At 39.7% G+C, this 10,113-nt stretch overlaps 1 protein-coding gene across 1 annotated transcript; it reads right to left on the bottom strand.

Annotated features, from left to right (window-relative positions):
• Positions 1-3,783: 3,783 nt before the first annotated feature.
• CZH9orf40 (chromosome Z C9orf40 homolog) lies at positions 3,784-10,028 on the bottom strand. The gene is made up of 2 exons (XM_055699029.1): positions 9,598-10,028; positions 3,784-5,574 (listed from the first exon to the last, which is right to left on the bottom strand). Exons 1-2 carry the CDS (start codon positions 9,925-9,927, stop codon positions 5,419-5,421), a joined length of 486 nt encoding a protein of 161 aa, XP_055555004.1. The 5' UTR covers positions 9,928-10,028; the 3' UTR covers positions 3,784-5,418.
• Positions 10,029-10,113: the final 85 nt, after the last annotated feature.

The following is a 10,113-nucleotide window of genomic DNA, read 5'->3' as shown; positions in this document are numbered from 1 at the left end:
AGGTTTGGTATTACAATTAATGGCCAAAATATGAACATTGTTAGCCATACTTTTCCCTCTCATATCATAGAGTATTTTGAAATCATACTTTAGAATAATTTTTATAGGTTCAATTTAAACAGTGAAAAGCTGTCTTTAGTGTCTCTGTATTTGCACATTACACATTTGGAAATACAGAGCTTTGTCTGAAGCAGATTTTCCTCTGTTCATTCACAGGTTTCTCCAATTCCTAGAAGGTAAAGATAGAAAAACTATTACGGGATACACAGATGCAACATTTTGTGTTTATGTGATAAAAAAACATTGCAGTTTACAACTGACAATCATGAAATCATCCGATTCTGGTAGCTTGCTTTATGCCAAAGAGGTTCTTGGATAATAATTGCTTTTGATGCAATCAGAAGCAAAATTAGGGTTTTTTAAACGCCAGGAAAATCAACTGAAAGCAAAGTTCATATTCTGCAAGTTGAAGCATCAAAAGGAAATGTCTACTATACAGCACAAGGCTTCAGAGAGGACACTTGACACAGGGTAGATCCAATAGAATTAATTATTGTGTGTTCAAATTTAATCAGAAGAGCACTGTGCACTGCTCAAACCAAGGACATTACAAAATCCACCTCTGCAAGAAAACAGTGAATAGATGTGGCGCATTTCCATTCATAGCTCTGCATAGAAAAAAAAATTTCCTCTGGTTACAATTCTATTTTTGTTTACTTCTCTCAATCTCATACTTTGTAAGCCACTTATTTCATCATATTCCAATCTAAACATGAACCCCGGGTATTCATATAAGAAAAGTGGGAAAAAAATGTAATGTTTAGCCAGTCCATATCCCTTCTTTCAAAACATCAGTATTACAAAAGAAAACAAAACAAAACCAGGAAAACTACCATCCACTGCATTCTTAAAAGGCAAAATAAAATTACAAACAAAAATTGAACTTGTCTCCATCTTCCCTTCAAAATTTTTTCCACTGGGAATGGTAACATATCAGTAACAAGAAAATATCTTTTCCTTCAGTAGTGAAAAAGTTATGATGTTTATGGCTTTAAGAGAAGAAACAACTATTTTTAAGTCCTCAGAAGTCACTAAGAAGTCATGACTGCTGGTTTTTTGACCAAGAAAATTTAAACCATACTTATTAATGAATTCACTTACAAATGAAATATCAGTAATTAAAATATATTGTTTGCTGAACCAACCTAATATTCTCCAATACAAAGTTTGAAACAGGAATTTTAAATAAACAACCTCTTACTAAGGCTACATTTGAAATTGCCACATACATTTAAACTACATTGTTACATCAACAGTCAAACACTACTTCATAGTTAGTTTCCTATGCATCAGTACTTACCTTTTTCTTCCTCATATTTAACGAGTACATTTCAAGTAGCCTTCAGCCACCGATCCAGGTTTCCATCCAACACACCATCAGATAAAGCTTGCTTTCTAGCTCCAATGGAAACAGTGCTAAGTAGTGACAACAAACTACCATGCGTTAAACTGATAGCTTTCTGGGGGGTGGGGGGCAGAAGGGGTGGAAAGAAAGACAAGAGATTACCCAACACTTCTTGACAAAATGTTTTTACTCCAATTATGCTGAAGACCTTCTGTCACCTTAGAATCAGGAACTTGTGGCTTGATCTGCCTTTATGTATCACCGTAAGGAAATGATTAACATTCATGATGTCACTGCTCGAATTTTCAGTAGCAGTTCAGAATAAAAGCATACCCAAAACATTTTCCAGATTCACTGCAGTTTACCGTGTATGTGTATTGCCACCTAGAGAGTCAAGGTTATAACTGTAGGCATGGAAATAATTAAGCCAGCCCAAGCATGCTAGCTATTTTGAAATGTTTCTTTGAACATAGGCTTTGCTATACCAAACAATGAGTGAGTGCAGTCCAACATCTCTTACTGCAGGTGTCATCAGATGCTTTCAGGAAAATACATGTGAACTCCCAACAATGCATCTGCCATAACCAGAACTAGCTGCCAAACGCTAGACAGTAACTATCTTTGGTGCCACCTGGAAACACACATTCACTTATTCTCTACACGAAGGATCTTACACATTTTCCATCTACCCATATACATAAGCATGTATTTTTTTAATGACCATTAAATTCTTGGCCTTGCCAACCGGAAAAAACATCGAACAGTAATTGCAAAAACAGTGACAAACCTACTAATTTACTGTTGATCACCACATTAAAATTACTGCAAACGTTGCTGTGCTGAAGATTGAGCCAATGCTGAAAATACTACTTGATGTCATTGCTCCGCTGGCCTGACACTTGCCTGCACTCACTTGCTGTCACCTCTTCATCATCACCTATCTTCCATTCTCCATTTTTTTTCTTTCTTTCTACCACAGTCTAGTCAGCCAAGATATGGTCACCAATGCAGCCTGCTTTTCACAGCACTTGCTCTCTTTCCTGATTTGGACTAAGCCTTAATCTTCTCCTGGAGGCTTATCTATCTTGGGAACCATAAATATATGGCAGGCCTTCAATAAACACAAATCAAGACCACATAAAACAGGCCTTAAGTTTAAAATGAGACAGAAAATTTACAAAGGCAGACATGCTGCTAATTAACGCTTTGCTGTTTGCATCTGCCCTGAAATGTTTAACTCATTTAATTTCTCATTAGTATGCCCATACCCTTACTGTGCTACTTCTAGATGCAACAACTCTTACCAACCTGGGTAATAGCTAGATGATCTCTGTGGTTACACTGTACATTTTCTTACTCTGGTGAAGGAGCTCTTTAGAAGGAACATTTTAGAGAAAAGCAAATTCCCAATTATCTAGAGAGAATAGAAGCAATTTTTTTTCTGGAAGATTAAGAACATAAGATAAATGAAGATTGTCAGTTGGTAGGCATTACGTGGCTCCTGCATTGCCTTAGAATTTATGCCAACATTTCAAAAGAACATTTTTTTCTCAGTGGATACTAATGCACAGGCAAATTAAAACATCTTAAGCTTACTTACAGTTTATGTACAGCCCTTGAACAAGAGCTCTCCAGAAAAATGGAGCTGGAAGTCAAGACCAGTGTTTTGATAGCCCACAGTGACACATGGTATTTGGAGACATGAGACACTGAGCAATGACACGTCTTGGTCACACCTTTTACGCAAAGTTTATTTCACCTATCATCAGGCACCTTACCTTGCCCTGCTTTTCTATAACCCAAACTCTCAGACTCATTTCAAAAGTTTTCCAAGGCTTTTAAATTTGCCTCTATTTGCAAACAGATGAATGGAAAAAATTAATCAACTCAGCAAATGCTCTGAAAGTAGCTCTAACATTCCAGCCCATAACCCAGAGCCCATGACTGGAACAAGCTAAGAGGAAATTGCTTGCCTCCAGCATAATTACAAATAACCATATGGCGTACAACACAGTGCAAGCTTCATTTGCTTTAAAGGGCTTATTCATTTTGTTATGGAATAGCTTAAGAATATACATATTTTAAAGACAATAATAAAATCTCATCTGTTCTGTGAATACAGTAGATAGGAGAGACAGATTTTAATGCCAAAATACAGTCTATTGCTAGGACATACCTACTGCGTGTATGAAGCTCCAAGCAGATTTTAAGGGACTAAAGTATGTCTGCAAAGATAACTATCTAACTACTAGATCCTGAAAATACTGGATGGCGTGAAATATTACCAAACAAATATATGAATGTGTATATTACCTAGGGTAAAAAAAAAAAAAACCACAACACAAAACCAAAACAACCCCTTCAACAAATGAATAAATCTATTTCCTCACAAATTTATTTTGGTTAGAGTAACCATGAAACAGCACTTGCATTCTTGCCAGAAAAAGAAGTTTGTTTTTAAAAACATTTTTAAAGTACCTCCTAAGACAAGCTGACGGATTTGGACTTAAAAAATATAACTAAAAATGTGTGCAAAAAATAAAATTTTAAATATGATCTGACAGCAGGTAGAAGCATATCCAAACAACCACCATGAAATGCTTGAGTCACTCAGCCACCTTACTTCCGTAAGTAGTAAGAGACTCTAACAATCTAAATGAATAGGCAATGAACAAATACAGATACCTTACAGCACAAATACTGAAAAAAAAAATTCTGAATGTTTACTAAGGCGGCTGACAAGCTGACTATTTTAAGCAAAAAGACCTAATAAAATAACAGAAGTTATGAAAGCAACAATCTTATGAAATAAAGTCAGGAACTAACACAAATAATAGTCTGAAAGTTTTAAAATACAAAATACACACAGGCAACACTTTATTGTCCTTTAGCAAATATATTATTTAAAAAAATATATATATTCTCAAGCTGCCGTCTTCAATGATTCCAGCAAAAAGCGTTTGCTATCCTTAAAGACATCACATCTGCAAAGTCTGACAGTCTGCCCATACAACTTCAGTCTACTGTTAAAGACAAGTATTTCTAATTGTACTTAAAGTTGTAAATCAATTACAGAAGACAAGCATTAAGTTCATATTTAACAGCAAAAAACACTAACTCAATGAACTTCTATACAATCTTTTTGCAAGAACCACAGTCTGCAAAAACTATACCTCAGTCAGGTAAGTTTGAAAAAGCATTATGTAGTAATTTTATATTGCATTGAGTTTTGTTGACACATCTGTGCACACCTCCCATTTCAATGCTGCTCACTGGTTCGGAGCTCACATTGCAAAGAGTAAGTATAGCATTAACTTAAGAATGGACCAAAAACCTAAAAGCTGGCTGCCCACTGCTTTGTGTAATGTGAAAAGGAGAAGATGAAAAAGGCGAAAAAGCTTTTTCTCAACAAGAATGTGAAAAACTTTCACAACAGCAGCAGCTTATAGAAGAAAAGATCCCCTTTTCCTTCCCTCTCCCCGCCACGCTTGTCTTCTGTTTGCATAGAAAAGGGAATGCTTTGTCTGGTTTTGGTAGGCTCCTGGGTCTGTTTGGTTTAGTATTATGTAGAAAAATTCACATTTAAATCATTACAGTTTGTATGCTTTGTGACAAATTCACATGGTTAAGTATTTTACTTCCAGATACCACAGTCACATCTTTTCGTTCAGGACAGACAAAATTATTTTCCATTTATTTTTAACATTTAACATATCCACCTGTTTCGTATAATTGCATCCCAAAGTTCTAATTTTCTGTAGTCTTCTTTTAGCATGTTTTCATGTTTTCAAGCATTCTTGATAGACAGCACAGCCTCCTCAACATTGTACACTTCCAGACAGCTTACTATTAAGTACCCAACAGTGATGAACTCAGACTTGCTTCTGCAGACTGATGTAACACTGTTTCTTCAAGATGGCAGAAGCATGCTTATTTTTCTCCCAAGTAGAAAAACCTGAGTCCAAATAGAAGCAAGTTTCCTTCAAGTGGATATACAACTATGAAACAACTAATCAGGTCTCCATTTCAGTCTCCATAGTATCAGTCCTTGAAAGGGTTTTAGCTTCCGGGGTCTCTCCATCTCGGCTCTGAATATCAGACAAATCAACAGCAGGCAATGGTGATCTCCAGTATAGGAATGAGTTATACTGACAGAAGTCGTCTTCTTGCTTTGAAAAGAGACAAACAAAAAGGCAACAAAACATTAATGTGTATCACAGCAGTACAAAATAATAAAAAGAAACTTTCATAACCGAAACTGAAACAAGGAGTTATTCAGCTGTTCCATATTAACAGTTCTTACAATTTTATACAGAAAAATGTAAGCTATTTCTAAGGAAACTACCATAAAAAAACTCAAGCAAATCACAATTTACTTCTGTCTTTTCAAATATTCTTGTAAAGAACTACTGTGCAACACCTGGGAAATACTTCCATAACTCCACCGATTTCTTCAACTTGCAATCCTTGCACAGAACAATACCATATAACTTATGGAATTATCAGACTCTGCATACAAAAATTGTTCACTACTTTTTCTTCTCACAATGGTATACAAATTTCATGCACATTTAGAAGCTAGTATTCTGGAAAAGTAAAGCACTGGGTAGTGTTTCTGCCACATTCCACTTTTTCTTTTCTGTACCTACATTTTGTATTCAAGTATCCATGAGAAAAATCAAGACCTCTTCTAGGGGCAGGGAGAAGAAACTTTAAGAACTGGTAAGAAGTACCAGAAAAACCTTGAAAGAACATGTTCTTATTTACTATGTTAACATGGCACCACTTTTTTTTTTAAATTGCTGTTAGAAAACACACTGTTTGTAACCACATGTCGTGGTTTGTGGCAGCATCCAGAGTTTTTACCTACCAGAAGAAAGTGCACGCTCAAGACCTAAGGAGTGACTTGAGAGTTCCTCTTCTTATGCGTATTATGACCATAGGAACGTGCACAGATTTTGTGGTTATTAACAGTAGCCAATCTGTTCCTTCTGGTAGGTAAAAACTCTGGATGCTGCCACAAACCTAAAATAATGCATTTCCACATAATAACGGTTTGTATTTTTCCTAACATACAATCAGAGTCTTTAGTATTTTACTTTAACGTCTCAGCTGTAACAGGTGCTGAACAGAAGTATTTTTAAGATATAAACTGGTATGTCTGTTTTGGTATGGCTCTTGAAAAAGTTCATGTTTTGTCTGCTGGCTCTGCAACAGAATAAAAAAATGTAATATTCAAAAAATGGCAGTAAGTGTCATCCCTAAACCCTCTCAGATACTGGATAAATGATGCTTCACCCCACTCCCCAAAAGAGAGATATACGTAAATTCACCATCCTTTCATTTAAAAGACTACATATTTCTATTTTTTACCACACAAACCTCTTGTGAACTACAATTTCTTGTACTAGGTAACCTGTTTTTACTACAACCCCCCTGCATAATTCAAGACATCATAATTAAGAGGCATGAAAGGTATAGACATTTCATAGCAGGAAGATGGCTGTATGCCTATGCAGTACTACTAACATGAATTTGCCCACTAGGAAAAGATTGTCTTCAGGAAAAAATAAAGAATCAAAGTTCCCATTAATGGGAACGTAAACCAAAACCAATTACATGATATAGTGCAACAGGAACAGAAGGACGTATTATATGGAAACTGGAAGAAAGCCAAACAATAAGTAGTTCCACATTATTTGCGTAAATACACTTGTAAACTGCAATTTTTGTACTGCACAGCATTAACAACAAACAGTGAAGTGCCAAAGAGAAAGGGAAGATTTTCCAGTTTGTACTGCAACCGGGGCAGCATCGCTCACACAGAACTGTGCAGGGCAGGTGGCTAACAAGTTCTTTGAAACACGTGCCCAGCAACGGAGTTTCAGAAACTTGTCAGCCACCCTTAAAAATTCTCCCCATGTTTAATCCAAACTCCTCTTTTTAAATTTTTATAATTTAATAAATAATTATTTAATTTTAATAAGTTACTACTCACACTGAGAGAGCTAAGTACTTGAAAGTCAGAACCCCACTGTGCTAGATGCTTCATACCCAGACAGTGGTGAATGAGAGCATCCTTGCTTCTAAGATCATTCTCTTTAAGTTTATAACCACAAAAATATGCATACTCTTAATTCTGAGCTCAGACTACACACAGGATTCATTTCAAGAGCATTCAAGTTTCCAGCGCAGCAGTACTTCAGTTTATTGGTGTCTCCCAGAAAGATTCAGTGTGAAAATGAACAAGCCCAAGGAGCACAAAAATCGCAAGCAGCAAACATTCATACATAAAATGCAAAATAGAATATAAAATATTCACATTCACCCAAGTATCTTTCAGCATAGGTTTTGAGAAGATTTTCTAGTAAGGCAGGTAACATGCAGCAAGCTCGGGATACAAAGCTCAGTTTCTATGGATGAAGTTGTTCAATTTTTAAGGAGTTAATTTTCCAACTTTAGCTGCAAAGGTGTGCATGCAGTATTTCTTCTCTGGCCAACTGTAATATAATAAGAATTGCTTTTAACTTTAACAAAACCCATGTGAAATTAACAGTATCATGGTCATGCTTATTACCGTAATGGAAGTACACAAGCCACAAAAAAGCAAAGAATCCCAACCTACAGCTGTTATTTTCAAAAAGGTGCAAAAATAATAATCAGATATATCTGTGAAAGATTTAAAACATAAAGGTAGGACACACAGAGGATGGAAGAAACACCTCTTGTCTGACGTTAACCAAGCTTTATTTTAAAGCAAAAACATTTTTTATATAAAACTGTACTTAAGGAAATAACTTGTTAAAAATATAGTCCTACAAAAGTATTTTACAGAGAAAACCACGCTTTGCTGTGTGGAAAACCTGGGGGCTTACTGCCTTCCTACCACTGCTAAAGCTTACAAAATTATGCCAAACAAGTGAAGAATTCTGCATCATATCTGTGATGTTCTAACACTGTTCTGGAGATGTTTGTTCAATTTGCTTAATTTTTTTGCTTCTGAAGACACTTGTTCTCTCTTCAAAAATGGAAAGAGACGTGTTTAAAAGTCAAGAGTCTAAAAAGGACATATAATTCCCATAGGGCATTGAATGTTTTCCTCAATTCCTTTATGCCTTAACTCTACCATCCATCACCAAACCAACCAACTCACCGACCAATCAAACAAGGAAAGCAGAAGGTACAAAGCAGAAGCCTGAGAAAGAAAAGCCACAATTACCTTTAGAGATCATAGATAGGTGTTATACTATCAAAGGCCCCAACTTATGAGAAGCGGAGTTTAAAACTGGAGTTGAAAATCCATCTGACCTGTTAAGACTTTCTGCCACTTCTCTATCACAGGATCAAATACTCTGGCCTTGGTCTTAGTTAAAAGGTCCACGCAGGAGGGAAGGTGGGTTTACATACATCACACTACTACATAGGCACAAAATTTGACCTAGCATTTTATTTTTGCAAAACGAAAACTTCCTCAGTACTGCGTTTTGTTTTCTGGCCTGTCGTGTAAAATTCGATCAAGGCCAAGAATGTACAAGAATGTAACTTACCTCAAAGTTAACCAGGAAAGGAACATCAGGAATCGGCTGTGCACTTCAATATATCTAATCATTAAACTGCTGATCCCTTTCCCTTCCCTGACCACCACATTCACTAAACGTTTTGGTTAAAACGTTTAACGTTTTAGAACTCTGGCATCGCCAGAACCTGGTCATCCCGAACAAAAAGTTAAGACAGTTGTCAGACACGGCAGTAAGCCTAACTGCAGCCTCAAACGAAAGAGACTCCATCAAAATAAACCCTCCAAACTTCCAACCACGCCTTCCGATGGGGACATGGCCGAAGAGAAACTGAGTTAAGGCGAACTCCTGAGAGGCCTTTTCCTACCGGTTTTTCGGAGTGTGTGGGGTGAAGCTGGAAGCGCTGCTTCTTTTGGTGCGGGAGAAGAAAAAAGAAAAGAAAGCTTTAAAAGACGCGGGAGCGACGGACAGCGGGAGGCGCAGAGCGGGCTGAGGGGCGCGGCGCCGTGCCCGGCTGAATGCGGGGGGCCCCGCCCGCACGTTCTGCTGCCCCGCCGCGCCCCGGTGACCTCCCGCGGCCCCCCACCCGGCCCAGGGCCCCTCCTCCGGCAGCCGAGCGGCCGCGCACACCGGCGCCGCGCTCCCCGGGGGGCCGCCGCCGCCTCGCTCCGTTACCTCAGCCGCGGCGGCCCGTTCCTTGACCCGGCCGCCGGCGCCTCCCTCCGCCGACCGCTCGTCCTGGGGCGGCGCGGTCCCGCCGCGCCGTCGCCGCCTGCCGCCCGCGTCCCCCGGCTCCCCGCGGGAGCTGCTCCCCCGCAGCCCGGGCCGCTTGCTCGGCGGCGCCTCGGCCTCCTCCAGCTTCCGCTTCGGGGCGGCCGGGCCGGCGCCCGCCACTTCGCCCCGGGGTCGCCGCTCGGGCGCGGAGACGGAAGGCGGCGACGGCTCGCGCAGGAGCCGCTTGACGGGCACGTGATATACTAACGGCTCCGCGCGCCGCTTCGCCATGAGGCGGGGGGGGTGGGGCTGAGCGCCGCCGGCTCTGCGGAGCGCGCGTCCCCCCGCAGCCTTACGCACGGCCACGCGCGGCGCAGGGCGCAGGCGCGGGCCGCTGCCCGCCAGACCCACGGCCGGCGGGGCGGGGCGCGTGCCCGGAGGCGGGGACAGGGAGGCGGGAACAAGGAGGCGGGAACG

Source organism: Falco cherrug, chromosome Z, assembly GCF_023634085.1.
Source record: "Falco cherrug isolate bFalChe1 chromosome Z, bFalChe1.pri, whole genome shotgun sequence".
NCBI classification, from domain to species: Eukaryota; Metazoa; Chordata; class Aves; order Falconiformes; family Falconidae; genus Falco; species Falco cherrug.
The sequence above is the reverse complement of the archived record's forward strand: the minus strand, read 5'-3'. Positions and strand labels throughout refer to the sequence as shown.